Source organism: Dromaius novaehollandiae, chromosome 3 (genome assembly GCF_036370855.1).
Source record: "Dromaius novaehollandiae isolate bDroNov1 chromosome 3, bDroNov1.hap1, whole genome shotgun sequence".
NCBI lineage: Eukaryota > Metazoa > Chordata > Aves > Casuariiformes > Dromaiidae > Dromaius > Dromaius novaehollandiae.
Window position 1 is genome coordinate 115,686,140 of NC_088100.1, and position 27,178 is coordinate 115,713,317.

The following is a 27,178-nucleotide window of genomic DNA, read 5'->3' on the forward strand; positions in this document are numbered from 1 at the left end:
TCTTTCTGTATACCTGCCTGTCCTGTCCTGTCCTCATTCTGCTTTATGTCTGTCTTGTCCTATCCTCTTCTGTTTTACAGTCATTTTTTTCTTCTCTTATGGATCTCTCCTCTTGCATTATCCAACTTAAGAAACCTGGGTATTATTCTTTTGCATAGGGAACAATAATAGGGAGTTGACTACACAGAGGTTCCCTTTTGGCAGTGTAACATAATCTTTTAGCTGTGAGGGTTATGCACTTGAATGTCTTCCTCAGCTGAGTTATCCTCTTGTAAGAATGCAGCATGTTAGCTGTCATTGCCGCCTGATGTAGATGTTAAATGTTCTGGAATCAATTTGGTCCCTGTTACTGTGAATGTCAAACCTTGGTTCTCTTGGTGGGAACCTTCTTTGCCGAAGGTATGTCAAGAAGCCTTTTAGTCTGGAGTAATTATGGTATTAAACTTTACACTTACTACTTGTATTTGTTACATGATACTACAAACAGGTGAATGAATTAATTCTGATATGGGAAACTTTGCACTGAGCTAAACTGCTAAATGGGAATGAATTTCTTCAGTAAGAAAGATTTCCCAACCCTATCTGTAACTTAAGATTTTTTTCATTTAAAAAAAGAAATTTGATAGCCATTTTTGGATTAAACAGCTGCTTGCTCATTGTTTTTATATGATGACTTTAATGGGTAATTTAAAAAAATAGTCAATGAAAATTATTTGCTTAAGACTCAAAAGTTGCCATTCTGGGCTCCTGGATAAATATGGGATTAACAGGGAGCGGGGAGAAGTGCAAGAATAATATTTTTCCTGTGGGTCTGAAATGTTTTTACTTGAGAACATTCCATTTTCTTGGATAAATATAAATAACGTCACAAAAACTGGGATTATGTCTGAGGTGTTAGTCCACATCCCTGAAGGCTGACTTATTTGTTGAACAAGTATCTCATTAGATAATTGTTCAACAAATACTAATAATAGATACAATAGATAATTATCATTATTTGTTCTATTATTATCTAATGAGAGCATAAATCTGGTAGATTTTAAAGATTCAAGTCCATATCTTTTATTACAAAAGAAAAATAAGAACACTATACAAGTTAAAAAGAGATAGGAAAGATGCCAAAAAAGCCTTTCCTGCTGTTGATGGAATAATAAACACCAGAAAATGCTTTCTGCTGTTCTCAGAAATGAGCTTTATGAAGCAGCACACGGCATTTTCAGCACGCATAGATGATAACCTTAGAAGTTCTTGCTTTATATTAAGCCTGCTTTTAACTCAGCCGTATTTATGCCATGTTCAGCTCCCTATAAAAATATTGGCTTTCATCATCTTTTTTTTGAGTTAAAATATATTTAATTGTAGAGGTCTGAATAGTGCCGCTGCAGATATCAGTATGCATAGACAGGAGAGGATAAACTTTATGAATGTGCAATAATGATACAGATTAAAATCTGAATTGAGTCTGACAGAAGCTAGCTTTGGCAAGCTTTGGATCATGCTCTTTGACTTCAGATGTATTGACCTAGGTATTGTTTTAAATCCTAGCTATTGCAAACAGTGTGGATTAGCTTGCCTTATGCCTGTATGCCTGAAATGGAGAGGGAAATTTTTTTTTGTCTGTTACTGTTGCAGCCCAGATAATACACCCTTGTATTTTGTCTACTGTGAATGTCCAAGGCACAGAATACTGAGAATTTCCAGAAAACACAGTGATTAAAACAATTGAAGTTTGTATTACTTCAAGGCAGAATGTAATTCCCAAGCTAGCACTGATTTTACTCGGAGGTAATTTAATATCTAACAAAAACACCCTGGAAACAGATTATGCTGTAAAGTGTAGATTAGCTTAAATGTGTGTTGGAAAACATTGCTGCTTGAGACTAAGGATAATAGAGCTGCAGTTATTTTTATTTTTTTAATGCTGTAGGCTCTACTGTTGTTGAGAGAGGTCCTTCCAGAAGAGTGTGAAGATAGGTCATCTGTTCAGAGTAATGAATCATCTTACAGCTTGCCATCAATTCTAAACGACAGCGGTGAAATAAAGCAGGCAAAACATGCTCACTGGCTTGACAGCTTTGGTACAAGGGAACAAGGTAGCGAATGTTAAAAGGTCTGTCTATGCATTCAAAGTTATTGTCATTCTGTGTTGCAAGGTATAAATGTGTCTCTATCAAAACCTGTAGGGAGCTGTATTATAGCTACTGGTAAATTAATATATATTTTTAATGAACTTTGGGTGATACTCTTGAATATCTTCGCAGTAATCATTCTTGTTACTTCATTAAAATGGATGGTACCTATTGTGACTATTCTTTTTCTGTAGTAGAAAAAGCAAACATTGGGGCAATTACTAAAGATGGATCTATGCATGTACATGTATTAAAAGTCTACCATTTAGAAGGCATATGATATATTACTTACATTTTAGTATAAAGCCAGACTGCAGAATAAATTTTAAAAAATAATAGGATTTATGCTAAGGAAGGTATGCATTTCAGTTTTGAAGCTTAAAAGGTGAATGTTCATGAAAATCTAGTTAATTCCTTTCAAGGAGGAAATAATATATGAGCCTGCTGTAGCAACTAGGAGATGGTAACTTGCTGAGTGTGCTCTCAGAACATTCCTTACATCAAAGTCTAAAAGAGATAGGCAATTAGGTTGCAATGCTCTTTACCCAGAAAATGTAAACAAACTGATTTAGGCTTCCTAAATTCCTGCTACTTTTATCTGTGGAGGAGATGGAGACTTTGATTTAAACTAATTTTCTGTGGTTGGTATGATATATACTATTGCTGTTAGGCTGCTGGACAAGATTGCAGAGTTACTGTTGGTTGTTTGTTTCTTAAATCCCATTGGGTCTTAAATTATTTAAGACATTTGGGTAGCTTATCCTTTTTTCTGGAAGCTACAGATAGACACTGTAGCATCATATATGAGTAAAGTTCACAGTAGGCTCCTCTTTTAAGAACTGTAATGGATAGTTTAGATCAATAAACAAGAGATAACAAAAGTGAAAAATTAAAGGGAGTAGGGCTTAAAAGAAAACAAACCAGTCTGATCATTGTGACTTTGAAATGTGTTTCATTATTGTGTGTTCACATACAGAAGTCACAAGCTGGTGTGAAGATGAGAGCAAGGAAGAAATCGTGGTAGAAAAGATTCCTATTACAGGTAAAAGTAATGGCTGCATATTAACCTCAAATACAGTATTCAACTTTATTATATAATCAAAACATTGTATTTTAGTCGTTTGGATCCACTAATAGTAAATTCAGCTACTACATACTGAGCACAAAGATTAAACATAAGATCATAAAGTACACGCTTATGTTAACATAAACCAAGATGGAAAATAACAGTGCCTATTTAATTCCTTGTAATCATGTTATACATTTAAACCATGTGAATATCCTGTCATTTAGCCTTTCAGGTCTTAGTATCAGTGTTACAAAGGTCAGTCTCCATGGGGAAGATCCAGTAATTATATGGCAAACTACAGATGTTTCTGATTTGATTCTTTTCTGTAGTAATTGAATGTGTATCATTAGAATAAGCGCAGAAAAAATTGTGCTAGACAGGAAGCTGTGCTTTTGCCTCTGTTACAAAAGCAGTCTGATAATATAAAATTTCTAGCAATAAGGTTTTATCAAGACTTGTTAAGATCTTCCTGTAGCAGATGTATTATGTTTGTTTAAAATCCTGAAATATCACTGCTTTTTTAGTTCTAAAGTGTCAATAACACATTAGTATTCAGGACAGAACTCTTTGCAAGAAGTCTCAATTTGCTATTGCTTTATTTTGTAAAGTGGTGGGCTGCTTCATTATAAATTTTGATGTTTGGCTAAATATTTATGCAGGGGTATACTCTGACAAAGAAAAGGTACTAGGGCATCTCTTTGTATAACACATGCTGTTTGTTTTATGCTTTTTTATGGCTTAAAAATAGCATGTCTTTCTGAGAGTGAGTCATGTTTCTACAGAGGCTTTCCTGTGCTGCTTTTTGAGCCTGACTTGCAGCTGAAATATGAAAATGTGCTTTTTACGTTACTGTTGCAGTAAAATCCAGAAATACTCCTGTTAGACAAATAAAACTTAAGATTTTTGAGGTTTTGAGTAGAATGGCTTCTATTTTTTTATTTTTTTAAATGTCCTTCAGTCAAACATGGTGGTGCTTTTTTTTTTAAAAAAGATGAATTGCATTGATTTTTCAGATGAGTTAAGAAAAGCACACAAACCACAAGCCATTCAAATCTTTTAAATGAAACAAAGCACACTTCTCATTTGAAAAGTAATCAAAAAGTTTATGGAACTTGATCGTTTTGCTAATTTGGAATTTAAGATGATTCAAATTTGGGGACTGCAGTTTAAGTTCCGTAAACCGATGGCAGTAACAGAACAATGTAAGAAATGCTGGCTTTCTGCGAGTAATGACATCACTATTTTTTGGGGGGGGGGGGGGGAGGGAGGGATTTCAGACTCTTGAGTTTCAGAGACTCAGTAGCTGGCACTGCTGGGCTGCGCCCCTTCTGCCCGCCTCCTGTAATTTTATGACATGTCTATTTTTTTCATTATGAAGCCTAATATTTTGTACAAATTTGTTAAGGAATTGTCTACTGCAGTTTTTCCCGCTGGGGACCTAGATTGTGTGTGCGACTGGTTCCTGCCTAAAAGAGCAGTTAGAGTTCTAGTGGTAGCCGCGGCTAGGACAAAGGCCAAGCCATGGTGGACGTATCCCTTCCTTATTTCCACAGTTCCTTTCATACTGAATGGCAACACAAAGAGCAATGCTTCCTATTTTGTAAAAATGCTGAGACACTCCTCTAGTCTAAATACTGGAAAAAGTAAATTTTAAAATTGGTTCTTTCTGAATTCTGTTTTATTTACTACTTTTGTTGCAGCATGTTTTCAGTAGCTAACATTCTCATTGTCTCTAAGAGTGAGACTTCTCATATCTCACTTGAAAGCAAAGTTACTTTTTTCTGATGCTATTGATCTTCAATCCATGATCTTCTCCAGGCTTCTTGTTCTCTTTTGGCTTCTCAGTCTTCTAGCCTGTCACTTTTTCTTTTCGCTCATCATTATATGCCATAGACTGTAGCCCAGGAGCACTGAAATTGTTCAGTGCCTAAAATAGAGGCAGTATTTCTTGCCTTTTGGGCTCAAATGCCTTGTTTTGAGGGTTTTGTGTGTGTATATGTGGTTTTTTTTTTTTTTTTTTTAATGAATTGATTTTTTTTTTTTTTAATGTCAGTTCTATACATGACCACTTTGCTATACAATTTTTGCTAAGCTTAATGGATACAAATTTTTTCAGTACTCACTGAATTCTTTAAGGGCCTTTTTGCAGTAAAGCTTTGGTTTGAAACATTGGAAGCCTTGAGGCTTCATGGGCTTTTGATGGACTTTATTTTGGGAGTTGGGTGGATGTGCTTCAGAACGTTCCTTTAGATCCATGATGAAACTTTGTGAATGTTTCTGTAGTTTTGGTTTATTTTTCTTGTATTTCCATTACAGAAAAAAGAACAGAAATATTTCTGTGTCTTTAATATTCTGTAAATATTCCAGAGATATTTGTGTATTGCCTGTAGAGGAGGAGAGAGAAAGCTTTGTGGCTTTGGGAATGTGGATATGGTAAAAAAGCAAGCGTGTTCACTGCTTTAGAGTCATAGCTGGCATGGTATTGGATGTCACTTAGAAATATTTTTGTTAGGTACCTTAAATGACTTATTCAGGACTCTGCTTGGAATTCTTATACATAGAGGCTTAGATTGAAATATCTACTGAGCTGTTGAATCCTAACTTCATGATAGCACCCACTGACCTGTTGTTGTGATTGCTCAAACATCCACATCAAAACTGCAGTCTCTGCAGTGTCTTAATGCTTCTTTACCCCTTGCACGACAGCTGACCCTGACAGTAAAATTGACCTCTAATTTATCTCATGAATCATCTCTGTGAATGTGTCAAAAGCAGAAGTCACTAAAGAGACACAGCTTCAGCCTGTTTGTCCAAAAGCAAAGCAGTCAGGTCATGTTACACCTTTGTTAATCTTCCAAAGCTTCCATTTCAGGAGAGGGCCTCAAGCTCTCTACCTTGATGGCCCTAGCTGTGCTAAGCAATGTGTCCTTACCTTTTTTCCTTTCCTGTGGGGAATCTCTTGATGCCCACTTATCCAACTGCAATACAAAGTTGAAGGCCAACCCCTCGGGTGTTTGAAAAGGTGGGTATATCTGGCATTGGTTAGAACAAGAGCAATTCCCCTTCCCATCTGTGGTAGTGGAAGTGAGCTTTTCAAGTCTGTTGTCAAATGAGGGGTGGAATGCAGCTTATAGCATAAAGATGGTTGCTATTGAGAGCCTCATTCTAACCTTATAGAAGGCCACGTTGTGTTAACTGACCTCAAACAGGTTATATTTTGTGTACAGTACCACTTTTAGGCTAAGTAAGAATATCAGAGAAGAGATTTTATTAACAGATCAGATTTTATTAATAGCACTCTTACATAACCCCTGGTATAAAATGAGGGTAGAGGAGAATATGTAGACTCATTCTAGTTTTCTTCCTGGATACTTTCTGATTTTTATCTTGGGAAGACATGTAAAAGAAAATGTTTGACTTCTTTGCTGTTCATGAGGTAGATGAATAATGGGAGATATAAAATGATAAAATCTGCTGTATTTGGTTTTGCTAGGTGACTGCTTCCTTTTGCTGGGTTTTGCTCTCTCTTAAGTAGGAAACTGCTGATTTTATGGAAGGGGCAGGTTTGTTAAATCTATAACAAAATAGAATCTCTCCCTACCCTTTATTTATGTCTTTGACTTAAACAGATATTAAAGCTATAAAGCATTTGAATAAAAATGGCATGCTTCTCTACTCATCAAGCTTTACTTTTACATCATCTGGAATACCATGTTCCATCTGCTTTCCAGTTATAAAAGCTCTAATGTAGAAATAAGCAGGAAAAAACTCTTAAGAAGAAAAAAAGATTAGTCCTTTTTATATCAGAGAAACATGAAAAGGCACAAATCCAATTCTGTTTTCCTTTTTAGGTCACCTTTAATGAGCCAATAATCCTGCCAACACTTTTCCCACGCCCACACATCCTTCCTGGTGAGGTCCTCCTTTGAACTTGAAGTTAAAAGGTTCTTGAGGTTCCACTTGGAGTGGACTAATAAAGGCATTAATAAGTCTACCCAACTTTTTGCTTCACTTGATATCAATCCATTAGAAACTGCTGTTATGAAAAAGTTCATCTGTAAATGACTGATAGGTGGTGGTGTGATCTGACAGAACTACAACAGGAAAGTTTAATATTGCATGTTTTATTTAAATGAGAGTAATTTAGATTGCATACCCCAGTAGGTGATACTCTGCTGCTCAACTTAAATAAGTTTGGGAAAGACCTCAAAGTATTTCATAGTTATGACTTGTGGCTGAGAATTTTTGCTCAATTTTTAAATTGAGGCAGCAGCTTTTGAAAGTATTTTCAGTAGATTATTTTCAAATACTACTGCATTGGAATTTCCTGAGTTGGCTGGTCATCAAAAATTCTTTCTCTTGAGAGGATAGTATTGTATGTTGGTCTCTTGTAAGTATTTTATCTTCTTTTTCTTTTTTTTCCTCCCCTTTATAAAAAAGGGGTGAGGGTATTTGTTGGGTATTGACCAACTTCTGAACATTGTTTATGGTGGTGTTCTGTTCAGATTTTAATTTTTAGACTTTTTTCATCTGTTTGCTCTCCAAAGAGCCCATTGTTCCATCGTATTTGCAGGTAGCATCTATCTTCTCTGTATGTGAGTTTTATTTTATAGGAAGGGAAATCAGTGCTTATAAAAGGCTGTATACATGACAGCACTCAAAGCTCTGGCCACATGAGAGAAGTGTGTATAGTTGCTGTTTGTTTTGGCAGTGTCATGGTAGCTTATACCCCATACTGTTTTAATCCTTGATAGCTCTTTGAAAATCATCAGCAAGTGCAGTAATAGTATTATTGTGGTAGGGGAGATTATTCAGATTTAAAGTTCTGCTGGGCAGGGACTATTGTTAGTTTTTATTTTGGTACAGCACCTAGCAGTATGAGAACCCAGACCTTACAGGACTTTTGAATGCTAGGCAGTATAAATAATTGCCAAGGTAACTGTAAAAACACAGGGGTTGCCAGCACACTTGAGCCTGGTAATATTCTATTCAAAGCATTATTAACTTTGAAGAATAGTGACAGTTCAACTAGTCACTAGTTCAACTAGTACCCAAGATACTAATTATTATATTGTTAATAAAATTACACAGAAAAAGCAAAGTTGCTTTGTGGGTAGATTCTCATTTGGATATCAGAGAAGGATGCAGATAGGTGTTCTAGTTGAGTTTGCAAAGGCAATGGTATCTTTTGCTCTCCGACCTGACCTTTGTTTGCATATGGAATTATTTACTGTTATTGGAAATAATGAATGATAGTAATTTATAGCTCTTAGGTATCATTTTATCATCCAGAGATAAGGGGCTGGAAGATGCTGCCTTCGTCTTAAAATCCAGGATGTGTTACCAAAGGCGGACGTAGTCTACATTTCTTTTTTGAGACTTAGCAAGTTCTATCTTTAAAAAACTTATTAGTTAGAATTTTTTTCCTTCCTACTGCTTCAGAAGGCTGCTCAGAATCCACATCTGCAGTGGTGGAAAACATCTTCTAATTTTCAATCTGTTTCTTGTTTTGTCAATATTTTTTGTGTCAGCGTTGTCGTTATCAGCGTTGTCCTTCAGTATAGTTCTTTCTCTTTCTGATATTTATGCATGTATGGTGCTAAGTTTATCCAGAATAGTTCTGCTGTTTTGGAAATGGAGTTAAGGAAAAAGTATTTTGCTTTGATGTGTTAAATATACTACAGGTGTTTTATTTCAGATGCTGTGGTATCCTGCAGCAGAAACTTGAACTTTAGGGAACGCCCCTTGTGCAAGGGATGAGATTTTTGGAAAGAGAAGAAAGTGCAATAGACTGAAGATGGCAGAGCAACAAGGGTCACATCTGAGGAGGCAGACTGAAAGGAGAAAGAGAAGAGACTGTAGCTGCTGGAGCACACACCTTTCTGCCGTCTGGAGCAGAACCCAGTGTTCTCCCGTTTCACTGTTTCTCCACTTCAGACTACAAAATGCTCTCATTCCTCTCCCGGGAGAGCAGGACCTACTACTTCTATTGCTTGCTTAAGAGATCCATTACTTGAGCAAAACTGAAATCTTTGACTTATGAAATGTATGGGCTGTACATGAGCTCTATGATTAATATAGTGCTATTTCTGTTTACCCAGTCTGTATTTTAAAAAGCAGCAGCCTTCAAAATATTCACACCTTTTCTACTTACAGACATGTTGAGTCAAACACTTGGAGAATGTTTGTAGAAACAGAGTTTGGTGTCTGACTATTTATTCCCTGTGACTAATTGCAGTCAAGGTTTTTATGTGTAATAGATACAGATGTTTTTGATGTTTAGAAAGTGTGGGGGTTTTTTATATCTCTGAGAAAGATAATATACTTAATGACTTAAATGTTGCAAGTATGAGGACAAGAGTTTTCTTATTTTCTGCAAATGAAAAGATATCACATCACTTTTTGTCACTGAGTTGTTTGACTATAAATTAATAGACACTGGAACCTAGGCCACAGAGAACACATGGAGAATATATCCTCTTTCCAGTTTTGCACTGGTACAGTATGTTCTGAGTCAAAGATCATTTTAATTGTTCACCAGAACAAAATAATAGTGATTCATTTTGTAGTGGTCAGTGTTTTTTCCCTGGAATTGGTGGTTAATGAAGAAAACTACACCCATTTTGTTCAGACCAAAATTGTTAAAGCTGATGTGAAAGCTGCTTTGACCCATGCAGACTTCACAATGAATTAAAAGTTGATAAGTGTGGAGTGTTTTTAATTAATACTGGTATATCAGATCCTCTGCTAATTCTAAGTGGAGGGAACAATACATTGGAAAAAATGTGAGAGGAGAGCTGTGTGTTATCTGTGACAAAAGTTTCCATCCTGCTGTAATAGTGCTTGAACAATCAGATTAAAAACTTTTATTAACCCAATTCGAATTTAAAAATTGAGTTTTATCAAGCTTTTTTTAGTTGTCTATGCAGTGTATGTTGGCCATTCAGACTAAGTTAGTGCTCGTGTAAAATACTATATTTTTAAATGTGGAGCTGGGAAGTTCCAAAATGGTCTTTTTTGAAACTGGCTAAAAGAAATCTTTTAAGCTGTTCTTTTTCCAAAGAACTTGAGATTCTCTGATTGTATGCACGCTATGAGCCAAATATTTGAGATACATTTTCATATAAACCTGCATGTTTGTTAACAAGCTATTAGAATTTGTAGGGAAATACTACCTAATAGCATGAATATGTTTTTGAACATTCAGATGAAGGCTGGGTAGTTGACTTAAGCTAAAATGTGATCACCTAGACCTTCCAGTATAGAGCAGAGCAGCATCAGAATAGCTTCAAAATTATGGGCCTAAATTGCTCCTAGGATGTCTAACGAAAACAGGGCATGATGATGTCATGAGGACAAGGGATGACTGGTTTCAGGTTGCTGGGATGTAAGGTCAGGATTTTCAGAAGACACGTTCGCATTTCTCTCACCTTTCTCTTTTCCCAGAATTAATGACCGATATATCACTAGAGTGCTGCCACCCCTTTAAAAAAGAAAAAAAAAATGCTTAAAAGAGAGGGCATCAAAATAAATTTCATTTCTCATCTCTAATTCATTTCAACTGCTAACTAGTGCCAAAAAGCAAACCTTTCATCAGTGAGCTTAGCCTAAATCCAGGGGACTTTGCTGATATGCCTGACTTTGGTGTTAGGCTCTGTGCAGAGGCAACTGTTGCAGGGCCTTAGAAGATAAATTGTACTGTCAACACAGAAACTCAAAGCAGCAGCAGTAGCTTTCTGAGCTCAGACTGGAAGGGAGAGGTGCTTGTAGTGAGTTTATGCATGGCTAAGGAGGTACGAGACAACAGCCAAACTGCTGTTCTCAAGCAGAGCTGTCACAGAGAATTCTTCTCTGTCCCTTAGCTTCAGCTTTTGAACCTGACTGTGTTGTGCTTGGATTATTTCTATGGAGCTGACAATTGCTTTAACCTGGTGTTTCAGTTTGCGCATTGTTGTGCTCTAACCTAATCTTCTCTTCACCTCTTCTCCACTCACTATCTCTTTTGCCAAGCTATATCATTTTCTATCCTGTACTCAGGAGAAAATGTTTGTGTTTCAGTACAGTATATGTTCTTACTCTCCCAAGACTGGGAAAGTAAGTATGCACTTGGTTTTTATACTACAATGAGTTAAATTTTTTTTCTACTGCCTCCTTCCCTCCACCCCCACCCCAGCAAAAAAAAAAAAAAAAGACAAAAAGCTGCCTTTTTGAACTTAGCAGTAGTTTACCTGTGGACTTAAATGTGATCCGTTGTATGAAGGAAAATATTTTGATTTACCGAACAGTTCTATGGGACAATATATCTCTGGCTGAAATGAAGAACAGTACTTGAGTATTCTCTCTCCTAATACTGTATTTATTGAATCTTCTATTTTTTGCCCTGTATGTGGTACCAATTGCTTGTGTTTTATCACAATGGTGAAGTATTGCAGTACAACAAAATTGGGTTATTTTTGTTGCAAGTACTATGTGGATGTAATTAAGACTGTTCTTTCCCACTAACTGATAGTATGGATGTATTGTTAGAGGAGTGTGGGCTCAACAAGTGAGAGGGGTAAAATGAGGTAAGAGCAAGATGATTGTTCAGCATACAAAGAAGCAAGTCACTGCACATTAAGTACTTACCCGTTGTCAAATGTTTCATAGCCATCACAGCCCAGATGAATTGTCAAGGAAGATTTTAAAGCAAGGTAAGCTGGTGGATTTAAGAGTTCTTAGAAGGATCTCCCATTTATGTAGAGTATGGAGTATGTATGTACAAAGATGCTTGAGGGGAAATGATTGGACTAATTGGTAAGGAAGTCTGGTATAACTAAGGCAGAAGTGGGGATTGATAGTCCAGTATTGTATTATAATTGACAGGTAGGGCAAAGCTGGGCTGTGAAGGGTCTTAAAGGTGAAGAACAAGTAGTTTCTGTTACTGTTTGGTGGAAGGAAGAGGACCCAGTAAAGGCACAAAAAGCATGGGTGAATGGTCTTTTGAGGCTGGCTTGTGTGCAAAAGCAGTAAGAAAAGCTGCAAGACAATAGTGGCCTGGCTTGAGTTATAGTTGCTCTGGCAGAGAATTGGATTTCTGAAGTGCCAGCTGAAAGGTGTGGCTGGTATGTTTGGACCAACGATGGGCTCCATGTTACTGCCCCGAATGGCAGGAAGAGTAGTCAGTGATAATGGAGAAAATTTGGAATAGGACTAATGGGGAAGGTTTGAACAGGAAGAGAATAAGGATTCATTTTTGACCCCATGGAATTCTCCTCAAGGAGATCAGTGAGGAAGAAAGACAACTAGGAGGAAAATACATCCCAGTGGAGAAGCATGTTTGAGTTACTTGTGCACACGTGGCATTTGCTTGAGTTTGTAGATTACACTTCAGTTGCAAAGGTCATAATAAAATGAGCTACAGTTGGGCATTCTGTGGGAATGCCTCCTATCAGAAGAAGAAACAAGCAAAGCACTAGTCAAATGAGATTTGGAGGGACCAAGACAGCTAGCAGAGGATTTCTTTTCCTCCTTCCTTTAGGAGAAGGAAAAAGGTGGGGGGAGGATAGAGGATAGGGAGAGGTCTTATCTCTCCTGGAGAGAGATAAATATTACAGATGTGTTGCATATCTGTCTTTTCCATAGCATTAAAACTGCTTTCAAACATACCTAGATACTCATCTTTCTTGTGGAGAGAACTAAGCTAGCCTTAGCAAAAAGATGTTATCTAAAGCAAGCTAAATGCAGGGTCCCTATTCAGGGTGCTGTTCCAAGGCTTTGCCTGAAATGGAAGCCTTTGAAAAGCACATGTAAGACTCAGCTACGTAACAGGTTCTAACACCCTCTGAAATTGTTATTTTCTCTGGAAACTTTTCTACCTGTTATAGCTGGAAAGGAGAAAAAATTTTTCAGTTCATTAACAGAATGTAACTAAGTGGGTATGCCCCTATGCATTTGCAGGACCTGAAAGTGGGACAGTTGATTAGACTGGTCTGTCTTGTTTGGATGACATTTGCTTCACATCCTCTGACCTGAGAAGGAGGCCACAAACATGTCACAACCACATGGGTGGAACGGGGAGCTAAGTTTGGGGAGCACGCGTAACTGTATTTTGAATTTCTGTACTGTCTACTGCCAGTGGTGTTTTGTTAGCTAGGCAGAACTCACTCTCTGCAACACCTTCTTGAGGTGAAGAAGGATGCCTTCTCAAAATAAAACACTGCTCTTTACCAAGACGAGAAGTAAGCATATAACCTCTGCTGCATTGTGCAACATTCTTCGAAACAGCACCTTAGGAGCCCTGAAAAATACACTTATGTTACGTGTTTTAAAGTTGGAGTGGAGATCTCTTAATACAAAAGTAGCCCTTTGGAGTTCTGACTTGATTAGGTTGAATTAACCTTTATTTACTTTCCCATTCGAAGTATCGTACAAGTAAGTATGAATGTAATTCTCTTTCATGGTCACTGATTTTCCCCAAGTATGCCTGTATCATTCAGTCTGCAAGTCTGAGCTAATTTCAGTCTTGCATTCAGGAAGTCCTCCTTTGATCTCCTGCAGGTCATTGCTTCTTTGCATGTGTACGTCACAGGAAAGTTTTCTGTGGCTTTTCTTGGGTTTTGTCATTCTTTTGAAAGCGGTTGGATTGTTCCACAAAGTGGCATGCTGCTGCCACTGGAAAACCTGTGCTCTAACTCTTCCCATCTTCCATGTAATTTTTTTTTGACATTTTTTTGGAAGTGCCTGACATACCAAGGAGAACTTGTGCATCTGAAATGTAAGAAGAGAATGGTGTATATCTGCTGAGATTAATTTGTGAAGTACACATTGAGTTATAAAGTAGAAATGTCCAAGATATATAAAAATACTGAATTGCTCTGGGTTGGAATGAATTTGGTAGAAATTAGGGCTTGTTTATAATTTCATTCCTATCTAAAGCTTTGCTTATGCTTTTCTTATTCTAATCTGCAGTGCAAACTAGCCTTTAAAAGTGGATGCATTTGTACTTGAAAACCATGTTCTCTTTGGAAATTAGTACAAAGATGAGCAATTTTACAACTCCAGTGAATGAGGTTTTTTTAAATCAATCTGTACAGAAGTGAGATACCTGGGGGGTGGGAGCAAAGCCCAGATAAAAGATTTTGAAATATTTGGGTTTTTTGGCTGTTAAGTCATAAAAATCCTAATATATGCGTGTTTCAAATGCAGCTCAGTTTGTAAGGGAATAGTTGAAAATAATATTGATGTATCAAATAATATTGAAGTATAAGTGTCTAAAAATAAGCTAAATTTAAGGGGAAGGAGAACAAAAGTTTTGTTTCTCGATTAACAAAAGTAAAGGGAACATGGGGATAAAAAAATACAGAAATCAATCAAGTTTTGCTTAAAGTTGATATGTGATGCAATACAACTGTTAACACAACCTCAGTGTTTGCTCTTTTTGCTAAAATGAGGTAAAACAAAAAAATTTTGCTATTCAGAAGACATTATCAGGTTACTCTAAATGATTTCAAGAGAGTCTTGTTTTCTGTGTTTTTAACTCATTTTCACCTAATCATGCACAAAAAATCTTGGGACGTATACCGTAACTGCTTGATCTTTGTTCTTCCTAGACTTTAACAAAGTCCATGCCAAGAGCATGGCCATTATGTGCATCTCTTGGAGAACCAGTGATATGTTGCTTGCTAGTAACTGAATATTGTTATAGGTGCAGCCATTGTTCAGAAATGGCATAAAAATAAAGCTAACTGGAAAAGAGCTAAAATCCAGAGATGTAGGTACTCCCTGCCCCCCACCCCACTAGCTTGGCAAAGGTTAAATCTGATGTGGAGCCCCTTTAGACTGAAGGTGAAGTGGGGCAAGTGGGTTTTAAAGAGAGTTCCCTATAGGAATGGAGTTGTGGCTTCTGAGCCAAAAATGAGGACTTCTCCTGTTTGTCTGGTCCAGCCAGCTTCTGCTCCTTTCTGGGAGGAGTGCCTGGGCCAAGCAACATATGCCAAGTGTCCTAGTTTGTTTAAAAAATACCGGCAGGTACCTCTAAGAGCCGAATGCGGTTAAAAAAATAAAATCACGATGTGCTTTTCTAAAATAATCTTTTAGATTGCACTGAGTGCTTCTGACAGACGATATATTTCTTTTATTGTGCAGTCTGCCAAAATACTGTTAAAATAACCCCAGCTGCTTTGTAATGTGTTTCACTATGCATTTGCAGGATAGGAGATGCTTTTTTATTTGTTTGTTTTTTTACTTAAATATTTCCACTGATTTCTGTAAGGCCAAAGCTGTAAAATGGCTTCATATTTACTATTTGAGTATTTATATTTCATGTTTTTACTTAACAGGGTGCAATATTGGTGATAACAGTTCTAAAACAAAGCAAAGGCAAGAAATGAGTTCAGAAGCTAGTTCTTCATCTAATGAAGGAAGAATTCCCTTCTCAAGGTAAATTTGCTAAAACATTTAGTATTTTAATTGCTTTAATAGAATGAGAAATGCCAATAGAAAGTGTCTGAAACTCTGAATGCTTTATTTTTGCTTCATCTAGGGTTAAGGTTTGTATTTATGTTTATCTAATATAGCAGCTTAAACTTTTGTACACCTTAGAAAATATTTGCACCAAAGCCAAGTATTGTTTTGCAGCTGTTGTTTTCTCATTTTAAGACTCAATTGACATCTCGGTGAACCACAAATTAGTGTGTACAGCTGCTCTCAGTAGGGCTACTTAGAGACCAGACAATAGAAGTTGTCAGGAAAAGGGCAGACATAAAATGTAAAGTCTTCAAGAAATAAAGTGGCGGGTTTCTTCTCAATATATCTGAGATGTAAACTATCCGTAACTGTACATGTATTGTTCTTGTAAAATATTTGATGCTGGGGTTTTTATAACATGTCATCTACCTTTCCTTCAAATTGAGTATGTTTGTTTAATGGCCTTACATTTACCTAAAGGGTGCCATTTATCCTTTAAAACAAATGAGCAAAAACTACTTTTTTAAAAACTGCAGGACTTCCCTTTGGGTCTTTGAGAAATGTTATATTACATGTTCCTTGTATTTTTCTTTGGCATGTAACAGCAATCAAACAGTAGCAATCAAATTAGTGGTCAAGAAACAGTGGAAAATAGGATATAACACAGACATCTCATGAAATATTAGCTTGGCTTTAGATTCTTATCTGCATGCTTATTAAAACATCACAGTAAGTGGGTTCTGCTATTATGTGGTGCCTTGTCTGAAAACTGCAATTAATGGCATTCAGGAAAATACTTTAAAGCATTTCAACAAAAATTTAATTCACTCTGCTTACACGACCTCAGTATCTTTCTGTAGCTTTACGTTTCTATTGACAAAGTTAGTTTTGATATAGAAGACAATTCCAAATTTATAAAGAGATATCCTAACGGTTTCATTCTATATTTTGTCTTAATCAAATATCTTTTCTTTCTTCAAGTACAATGAATAAAGACAAACCTTAATAAAATACTGATGAATGGTATGTGTGCTTTTGTTTAGGATTCACACTTCTTAAACGTTTTCTGGAACTTTCTTTGTTTCAGAGAATGTTATTCTAATAATACCTAATGTTACCAAATGCAAGAGTGCTCTTATAGTTGAATTTTTAAATGTTAATACATTTTAGTCTATTCCTGTTGTCCTGGACTTCAGTGAGAGAAGGATTGGGCCCTTGGCAGTGATTCTATAAGCAAGTTCTTAAGTGTCTGAGTAAAATATGTATAATTAAACATGAACTATTTGAGGGGGGGAAAAAACCCTCTAAGCATGCATTTTATTGACTGGATGTTGCACTGCTTGCTAATAATATGTTTGGCAGCTTTTGCATTTTTCAGATGCTGTTCGTATGACATGCATTTTTTGGTTTTCACTGGTCTTTTCAAATTCATATCTCACTAGATTTTAAAATCATTCCTTCCGCCTTGTAATTTCATGCCTCTCAGCTCTCCAAAGCAAGCATACTTCCTACTCTGAAACACAGTGATGCTACTTTAAAAAAAAAATCTTTTAATGTGGCTTAAAGTTATTTTCTTAAATGACTCGGAAATAATGCAGTCCTTTAAACAAAGTTTATTAATAACACTTGCTTTTGGACACTTGACATCAGCTTTACAAAGAGACAAAGTAGCAAAAGTAGTATGAAGGAGTGAGAAATAGAAAACTCAGGTGGCTGCTTATTTGTGATCAGGACGCAATGAAATTTCTTAGATGCTTACATTTAAGGATTCCACTTGCTGCAGTCACTTCTTGTGCTTTATTGCCTTTACAAGTGGTCTCGAAACCCACTACTTGAGAATAAACATAACTGTGTAGTACTGGTGTGGTACTTTTTATAAATTCTTCTTTGCTCTGTTTTGTCACAGAGCTGATGAGTGACCTCGAAAAAGACCCTGCTGGACCTAAATAAAAAAAAAAATGGCTCCCTCTGATGTCCTAGAGACAATAATTATGATGTGCCAGTTAAGCCCAAACTACAGCTGAGGGATTTTACTTTAAAGCAGAGGCTTGGGCGCAAAAATGCATTTATAGCTCTTTGTCCAGCACCTCATTATGTGTGGGCCTGATTCATTAAGTAATTGGTTTGCAGTTGTTTACATGAGTATTAAGGCTTTCTATTCAGCAGCCTTTGAGAGATACATTGTGCAAATGTTGCATGTTATGAATGCAGAATGAGGGGCAGAGGACCAGTGCTATTGGCTAAACACTGCACTCTGTTGAAAAGCAAGAGAAAGAGATTGGGTGCTGCTTTGCATAGCAATGACTTTCTTAATAAGCTTTACAGATTAATACACACAAGCTATAAAAGATGCAAAGAGATACTCTTAGCACATTTATACATGCTCATTTCACTATTATGGTACTGGAGATGGGAAGAATTGAGTTCTTTCATATTCAGTTTTTCAGTGCATGTCTTCAGTGCATGAGACTTAATAGAATCCCATGTTTATTGTATTATAAATCATGGGGAAGTAGGCAGATCTGCAACAGTTTATTATTAAAGATTCTTTCAATGTAAATCTTTTTCTGCTATTGTATTTCCTACAGCAAAATCATTTTGTGGTTGAGTGGGGATGAAAGGCATAATGTACGAAGGAGTGAGTCTTAATAGGAAGCTGCTCTCTGAGTAAAGACCGCTTGTTTCCTTTTGTTCAGAGGTGCATGCCAGAGCTTCCTCTTCTCCAGCAAATATTGTCCTGGTTTACCTTATGTAGAAAACTATCTTATCCTGGATTAGTTTACTTCACCGAGAGAATATTTAAACTGCTGGAGATGTAACTTTAGTTTGAAGCGTCAACATTTTGCAAAAGACAAGAGTGTGTTAAATTATATAATTACTTGGGGGAAAAGGTATCATAAGTCAGGACTGAATCTCCCTAAAAGAGGAGGCAGCATACGATGTGTGTGGCATTTTGTAGTCCTGTAGCAATAGAATCAGCCAGTGGAGGTCACTAGCTTTCTAGATAATTCTGTATTTTTGATGTGAGCAATTTAGTTTTCTTTGACTTGTTTGCTCTGTCTCATTTCAAAATAATCTGAAGATTAAAGATGTATTCTAGACTGAGAACCAAATAAAAATTTTGATTTGTCAGGACATAAACATTGCTTAAAGTATTTTAAACTTTGATTAATCTGTGTTCTGGAAGTAATCCATTCTGGTCTCTGAAGACTGTTTTTAGTCAAAAGCTGCCTTTAACAAACACAGATTTAATGATATGTAAATAAAAGTTTGTGTGCTATAATTCATCCTCTTAATTATTCTCAGAGGAACTATTTAATAGTAAACTAGCTATATCTAATACGGCACTTTCATTGCTGTGTCATGATGTAAATAAGCAGGTTGACCATCAGGGGGCACTCAGACTTTGCTAAACTAAAAGCTCTCAAATTTATTCTTGCATCTCCCACCTTGTACCATTTCATACCTTTTAAAAAAAATCTTGTCTATGTTTGATTGCCTTGTAAGATAAGTGTCTATTTTGTCTGGAGCTTTAGCAAGAGATGCTAAATGTTGGGGTATGTGAATATTCAGGATGTGAATTTACTCTAGGAACTTTAAAGAAAGTTAAATAATGATTCGGAGCAATGAAAGTAATGGGAATTCAGCGTACTTGTTCTAGATGATATATTTCTAGGATCCCTAGAGAGATGCGCACATAAACAAGTCTATATCTGGTTGTTTTATAATTCAGCAGTACTTTTGTCAAATCACTTTAAGAATTTACGAGTGTTTTTTCTGACCTTACAAACGTGACGCATTTGTTTTGATGCCTTTATTTATCAAATAATAATTGAAAATTACTGACAAGCTGCAGGGCATACAGCTATAAGCAGCATTGTTCTTTGCTCTTCTGCCAGTTAGCTAGGTCATTCTAGAGAAGTTGAACTTTGGGTTTTATGTCTTGTTTAAAAAAAAAAAAAAAAAAAAAAGGTTTATGCCAGCTCTATGGCATTACTGAGAGTTGTTTTCATACTGTTTCAATGGGCATTGATCATGGAACTATCCCTAGGTGGGAAAGCTGAAATTCATGGCCTTGTAGCCCGGCAGGAGCAATGGTGAAGCCTGTGATACAGAAAATCTCCTCTACCTTAGGTTTTATCTCTGGAATAGAAATGTGTGCAGGTTTGGCTTTTTAGAGGAAATAATACTTCCATGGTGATGTCCTCTTCAAAATTTTGAAATGCATGCTTTGCCTTTACAGTAAAGAGGAAATAGAGGTTTTATTTTATTTTTGCAGCTATACCCTGTGCTCTTCATACTTAGTTTTATCTTGGCATCTGTGGTATAGCAGGAATTTCAGTCTTTGTATATCGGCTTCTCTAGTCAAGAATATTTTTATTTCAAGGTGGTACCTAAAAAAGAAAATGGTCTTAAACGCAACGTTTTGTTACAGATCTTTGTATCCTAAAATAAAAATGATCATATTTGCAGTATAAGTACTTAATTCTAACTAAAATTGGTGAGTAGTAAAGTAATAATATTGATTTTAAGACTTGTGTTGTAAATGGAGCGATCAGTAAGTTTTGAGCTCTTTTCTTAGAGTTCATTTTTTCTGACTTCTTGAGAAATGATGCCATGATGAATGGATTTATTATTTTACTGAATTTACAGGGTGGGGAATACTTCCAGGATGCTGCTTGATAGCAAACTATCAGCAGAAAATAGTAGCCCAGGTGCCATGAGGCTTCCACAGTAATTTGCGGGGAAGCACATTCCCACATCAGGGCATACCGCACAGTGCCAATGCCTCTGTTGTGACAAAAGCTCTAAGTGGCATGGCTTGCTTATTACCAAAAGGCTTTTAGATATTTTTGAAAAATGACTTTTTAAAAAGAAGCTGCAGTTTTGCCTTCGTACTTACTGTTGGGGAGAAACGTCATTTTTGACTGAGGATTACTGGGAACTACGTTGTGAAAGTGAAATCTGTTCTTCTGCGGTGTGCTGCCTCACTGACACTTTTGCAAGATAGAGGCGTGCAGACTTCAAGCTCTTTGACAAGATTAGCCAGTGTGCTTGGAGGCATACTTTATTACAGGGTATTGGTGTTCTTGAAGCTCCCATCCTTTTTTGTTTGTTTGTTTGCTTTTCTGATAAAACATGTTGGGTGTTTTTGTTTTCACTTGACAATAAAAGACAGAAGTTCAACAGGTTCTTTAGCGAAAAGATATCCATGCTAAAGTAAACATTTTTTGTTTTTCTGTGAGCTACCTCTTTTAACTTGGCTCTTTTTTGTCTAGTATTTACCTCTTAATATGAGTTTTCTTTATGGAGGAAAATATTTTCGGGGAGCTTATTCATTTCTTATTGTTGCAATATCTTCAACACAAAAAGCCTGTTTCATCAGTAAAGGAGAGATTAAAAGGCCCTTTGAAGTTAAACTGGTTTGGATTTCTTTCTTTGTTAGAGCCTGGGTTCAGTTTGTAATTATTTTAGGGAAGAAGGCAATGTATAAATGGATATCGAAGGGTCAATACAGGGGATTAGTCGAGGCAGTGAAACTTGTGTTACTTCATCTATACTCCTAAAATACCTCCCTGGAGGTTCGGGTGGTTATTGTGTGCTCAGTATAGCAGACAATAGCTTTCATGATTGACTCTGCTGATTTCTGAATATGAACTTTCTACAACGTGGAGGGGTGTTTTACACCTTCTCAGCCTTGACTAACACTTCAGATGTAAGTTAAGAACTTTATCCTGTGGTACAAAGCTATCTTACAGTATTTTCCAGACTTGGTTTGGTGGAGTTGCTATTTGTGTTTTGGCCTGGCTCTGATTTCCTAGTTCCATTTTCCAGCTCTCCCCAGGCATTTCTCTATGTGCTGAAGCTTTCATACCAAGCCTTTTCTGATACCGTTTTCAGTGTCTCTTATTCTTTAGTGGCTGTGCTCTTGCATTAATGCTTGCCACCTGATTTGCAGTACTTCAAGCTCTGTGCTATTTTGCTGGTGAATTCTGCTCTTCGATATGGCAGAATAGCCCTGGGAGGATGACCCTAACAAATGGATGTTATTTGGGAGCATATAAACATCTCTTTCCCCTCTCCTGTTACCATTGACCGTTTTCTTCATGGGAGGTTAGAGGGGAAGCAGGGAAGGTTTCCAGGCCTTCTTGTGGCCCTGGTGGTCCTTGTCTCCCACCACCTCTCTGCGAGCCCCTCGGCTTCCAGCCGGATCCGACAGTGCTTTGAATTGTGCAAGACAGCCAAGTGCCCACACGGCCGCCTGAGAGCTGGTGCAGTCTGCAACTGTCCAAGTCGTGCACAGTGCCTCTCAGGCACAGCAGAGACTCTGGGTCCAAATGATCAACACTTGTGTTTTATTTGGGCTTGAAGCGAGGAGAAAAGTGGAGCAAAAAGTCATTTTGAGGGACCCTCTACCATGGTTGAATAAAGAAACCCTATGCACCTCTCTGCTTGATAATGTAAGATGAAGCAGCAGACAGTGTAAACAGTAGCTATCAGCTGGCTGATCTTGCTTTACTGAAATACTTCAAGATAAAATGGTTGTTGTGCAGTCTGTCACAGAAGTCACCTCTCGATATGCAGCTCAGAAACAAGTGGTTTCTCGCTTCACACCACGGGGGGGGAATGATGCTGCAGCCGGAGTTGCATCTTCTTAAGCACATTTTATGGGCTGAGTCTAGGATATGTGGAGCACCTCCTGGGAAATGCGGGGGATCATGAAATCTTACCAAAACAAGCAAGTGCTAAGGGTGTTCAGCATTTTGCAGGGCTCAACCCGGAGGCTCTGACTTAAAATACTTGCTGAAAATCCTGTAGAGTAAATGGAATTTGAGCATGTGCTAGAAGGTGAAGTGCAATGCAGTGTAGGATTTATCTCTTTGAATAAAACTGAAGGGGATTTTGATGGCTTGATAACAAAATGTCAGATAAACAGTTGAAGACTAACGTGTAAAAGTTATGTTAAGAATATGTAATTATTTATCTATGTCACATTGCTAACAGCTAACTAGTACTATTAATTGTTATTAGTGCTTAAACCTCAGTTTGGTGTCTTGGTTGAACTTTGGCTTTGATGTTTATTCTGTTTCTGGGAATTTTTGTACATCTCTGACAGATTGTGTGGTGGTGGCAATCACAGCTTGGAAAAAAAAGAATATGATACAAACAGTATAATACCTTTCTCTTGAAAGGAAAAGTTACTGCAATGTAGGTGGCTGTAATGTGCTGATGCTTCCCCCAGCTTTAAGTTTAGCTTTCCAGCTATAAATGGTGAGTTCTCACTGAATGTAGTGGTATAAGACAAGCTGTGAATCATCTCCCTTTTTTTTTCCTCTCCTTCACAAATGCCTCTGTGATAGTAGTTAAAAGATTTGTAATTCCATGCTTTACACTGTCATATATTGGCTGCCATGTCTTTAAATGAAATGCAACCCTTAATCGTATGAAATTTGACAGCCGATTGAGTTCTGTTTTGACTGTAGCAAAGATTTCAAATTGCAAGTTGACATTTGCTTACATTTTGCTAGTTTGCAGAGTAATATCACAAATACCTCCTATTTGATCTTCCTTATTAAAATCAGCTGAAGCTTTATTTCTAGAGCTTATTGCAGGATTGTTAATATAACAGTTAATTCTCCTACACCGTTGCCCCTATGTGATTATTTCACAGCACCAACACAATACACACGCTACACACAAAAGATCAAAATGATTCCAGCTTATTTGAGAGATTCAAAAGGGTCTGTGATGCTCTAGACACAAGAGCCATCATTTAACAGAACAGAATCACAACTGCATATACATCAAGGTAGATCAAAGGCAGCTGGGAGGCTGCACATTTACATAGGGACATGGATGATGCTATGGGAACCCAGGAGCTAAGTTGTAGGAGTATGCTGGCAGGAACGGAAATAAGGAAGTTCAGTGAGCACCAGCGGGGGGGTGCGTTATTTTTATTTGTTCAGGGGTTTTCTTTACTTTCTTGGCAGATCTGAAAGGGTGCAAAGGATGCATGAAGCTCCAATCCTTTGTACCCTTACTTTGCTACCCATGTAAATCAGCACTGTTCATGAAATCATTCCAGTTTACACTGCCTGAACATCTGGACTAAGGTCCCTGCCGCATGTTAGTTTCTCCACTGCTTAGAAAACACAAAGGTGAAAAAAGACCCTCAAAGACAGTAGTTATTAAAAACCCCAAACATGCCATTACTGAACTTCAGTGCTTTTTTTAAACTATGAGATGGTAATAAAAAGAAAAAAACTTGAATTCTCTTAATGTTGTGACATTCTGCTGAATTTTTTTCATTTTTCCCATTTTGCAGGACTGAAAGCAGGAGGGAAATGGTAACTGCTATAAAATCGAAAGGTGAGATATAAATGTTGTGCTGTTTAAAGCTGATGTCTTATTGTAACTTATATTGTAGAACACATCTAAGAACATTATGAAACTGAATAGAATATGAATGTAAGGAGATGGGAAAGCCTGGACCTTCTATGTCTCAACACAGGAGCAGGCCAATAGATGGTGATGGTAAATTCTGAACCAGAGATGACTTGATTTATAGTGAGTACATTTTGGGAGGAGTAGTGAGCTTTGTGCTTCAGGGTTTAAATCAAATAGTAGTGAAGAGGTAGTAGGAGAAAACCTAGTAAAGGAAGAACCTGAAGATTTTTTTTTTTTTTTTATCTTCCCTCTGAGATATTGGAAGCAGAAGTAGGTGGGCAGCAGCAAAATGTTTGCATAGTTACAACAGGTAGGCACATAAAGGGGTCTGTGCATATATATATATATATATGTATATATGTCTGGAACATTTTTTTACATGAGCGAGCAGGCCTTTTTAATTAATGTTTGGGCCATGCGTGTTTTAATTCTCCTCTGCACTTACTTTTTTAAAGCACCATAATGTCCAGTGGTGTCTGAAGCTACCTCTTATCAAGCCTCCTAAGTGAAGTGAGCACTGGGACCAGAGAGTTTTCTGCCTGCAGCTCAGCTTTAGGGACTCTGTAGTCCTGAATGGTACTGAACATATTTTAGAGGTTTGAAGTTTGAGTTGATTTAAGGACTCTATAAATGATGGCTGCTTTGATGTAATTTTAAAGGCCTCTGTCACATCACTAGCCACTTGATTTCTCCAGTGGGGAGTTTGGTCTTTTGGAGCCTTTCAGCGTGTTGGTTCCCTTTCAGTGTATTCAGGCTGGGAAATAGCCGAGGGTGCAGACTGCGCCACTCTGCTGTTCCCGGCAGAGCAGGGCAGAGCTCAGACCCACGTCCTAGGGATGCATGATGAAAGATGCAACTGCTGCATTTGTAGATAAGATATTTATATAGCTTGTCATCAAAACTACTAAATACATGAATGGCGCTTCAGTTGAATGTGAGCTGAAATTTCTCTGAGGTAAGACAGCTTTCCTCTCTCCTGCTGTCTGCATCCCTGCTTCCAGGTCTTATGCCTCATTCGGGGCATCGTGGCTCTTGTGCTAACTTTGGACAAACAACAACTCTCTGAAAATGGTTAAAAATAGGCAGAAAGTACAGCTATGGAAGTAACTATAGGCTTGACTTACACTAGCTTGTACCATTTTCCACAGTGGGTTAAGAGGGAGGAGGATGTGTTTGTGGATCTCCCGCAGAGGGGCGGCTTCATGGCGGGGAAGGGAGAAGTGTGCATTAAGGCAGCATCCCCCTGCCCTTCCCCTCTATTCCCACTGGGGAGCGGCGAGGGCAGGCTCTGCCTTCCAAAGTAGAAAGGAGCATTTAGGCATGCGAGTGCCGTTCCCACTTGGGCTGCCGTTTTCCTGAGCTCTCAAATGTGTTTCTGTTGCTGTCACAGGTGTAGTTTTAAATCCAAACACAGTCTTGATAATGCTGAGCCCAGCATTGTCACCAGCAGCTCTCCTAGGCAGTCCTCCTATGGTGAAGCAATAACTTTTGTGGGACAGAAAAGGAATGTTCTGTTAAATCAAGGGAAAAGGAAAAATCAACAGTTATTAAATAGCTGAGCTGGCAACCTTTACACCTGAATGATTTCATCAGACCTTCCTCTGTATACGGTCATGTTTCTCGTTTTTCTCACAGGTCCAATTAATTTACGTTTTGAGGGATCTCTCAAATAGAACTGCATTTTAATTTTGAATGCCTGTTTCAGTGAAATTTTTAATTACTGGAGCTGTTTGTTAAAACCACCAATTCTTTTAAATCAATTCTGCCTGCATGTGATCCTGTCAAAGTGGTGATTTTTCATTTGTGATGTCACTGCCATTTTTATGCCAACTTTGTGATGTCATAGTCTGATTGTGGCTTCACCTCAGGGTCAAGTAGAGGGAGAAAGTGGAACATAATAGACAAAGCTGTAATTCAGGCAGCAGATGGTCAAGTAAATTGTTTGGAGTGGAAATGTTCTGTCAAACTACCTTGAGAAACAATGAAGTGAGACTTGCAAACGAATGCACTGTTTCTCCACGAACAATTCAATTAAGAGACCAAGAGCTGTTGACAGCACATTGTATTGGAAACATACACCTACGTTTTGCACGTTTTTAAATACTTTTATGTTCTCTAGCTTTAAACCAGGTTGTCTAGGTACCTCAAAACAGCTGTAAAATGATTGTTTATGTCACTGCAGAGATGCTAAGATTCATTTTTTTTCACCCTCAGCTTTCTGGGGCGAATCTGATGACAGCAACTCTGAGATTGAGGCTGCTCTGCGTCCACAAACTCACAATACAGAAGCCGATGAATTCGATGACTTCTATGATTAAGATGCCATGCTTGCTTTGGGGAAAAAATAAACAATATCATTTTGCACAAGTTGAGTGCTGTTGTGTCTACAGTGCAGCTCATCATTGTATTTTGTATTTAGATTTTTCTTTGACTATAAATATTACTCAGTACTACACAGAGCCTCCTTGTACATCTGCTTTATCTTAACTGCTAAGTTCTCCTTATCTGAGGTAAATCCTGCCCAGCAAGACCAAGCCTATTTATGATGTATTTTTCTTGGGGGAATAAATGAAGATACATCCTTAGATGTCCACCTGCTCAGAGATGCTTATTTAGTGCTAGTCTGTAAGCATTATCACCTTGGAGGGTATCTTCGGAACAACCTCTTTCTCAGGGAGGGAACTGGGTCAGTCCATGTCGTATCCTGTTTCTTTCTCTTACTGGGGCTCAGCGCCAGCTGCGCGCAGTCCCCTGCTCACAGTGAATGTCTGTGGCGCAGTGCCAGCAGGAAAGGCAAAGGCCACACCTGTGTAACAGGTAATCCCTGTGTGGGAGGTGAATAGGGTGTCACAAATGAGGTGTCAATCAATAATGATCTGGAATGATATCCCTGAGCTCAAAGTCCAAAAGGGCTTGTCAGTCTGACAGCATTAGGCTTGCACTGAAAGTGCTCCCAGCCACTGAAAGCCACAGACAATGTTCTTGCACAGTGATGGTCATCTTTTGGGCAGAGACAGCATTATGTTGAGTGCATGTATTTCTCTCTGTGAATGTTTTTTGTGAGCCATAAGCTCTGATCAAGTTCAAA

General features: G+C 37.7%; 1 protein-coding gene across 4 annotated transcripts in view; it reads left to right on the forward strand.

The window, feature by feature from the left end:
• Window positions 1–26,549, forward strand: part of KIZ (kizuna centrosomal protein) — a 68,540-nt gene extending 41,991 nt beyond the window's left edge. Inside the window, exons 10-14 of one of the 4 annotated variants that reach the window (XM_026106037.2) lie at window positions 1,928–2,093; window positions 3,106–3,171; window positions 15,516–15,615; window positions 23,969–24,012; window positions 26,305–26,549. In XM_026106037.2, coding sequence (XP_025961822.2) covers window positions 1,928–2,093; window positions 3,106–3,171; window positions 15,516–15,615; window positions 23,969–24,012; window positions 26,305–26,408 — 480 coding nt within the window. In that variant the 3' untranslated portion in view covers window positions 26,409–26,549. Of the gene's footprint in view, window positions 1–1,927; window positions 2,111–3,105; window positions 3,172–8,896; window positions 14,699–15,515; window positions 15,616–23,968; window positions 24,013–26,304 lie in introns of those variants that run through there. The other 3 variants (XR_010388626.1, XR_010388625.1, XM_064509892.1) reach the window with 3 other exon arrangements.
• The last annotated feature ends 629 nt before the right edge of the window (window positions 26,550–27,178 follow it).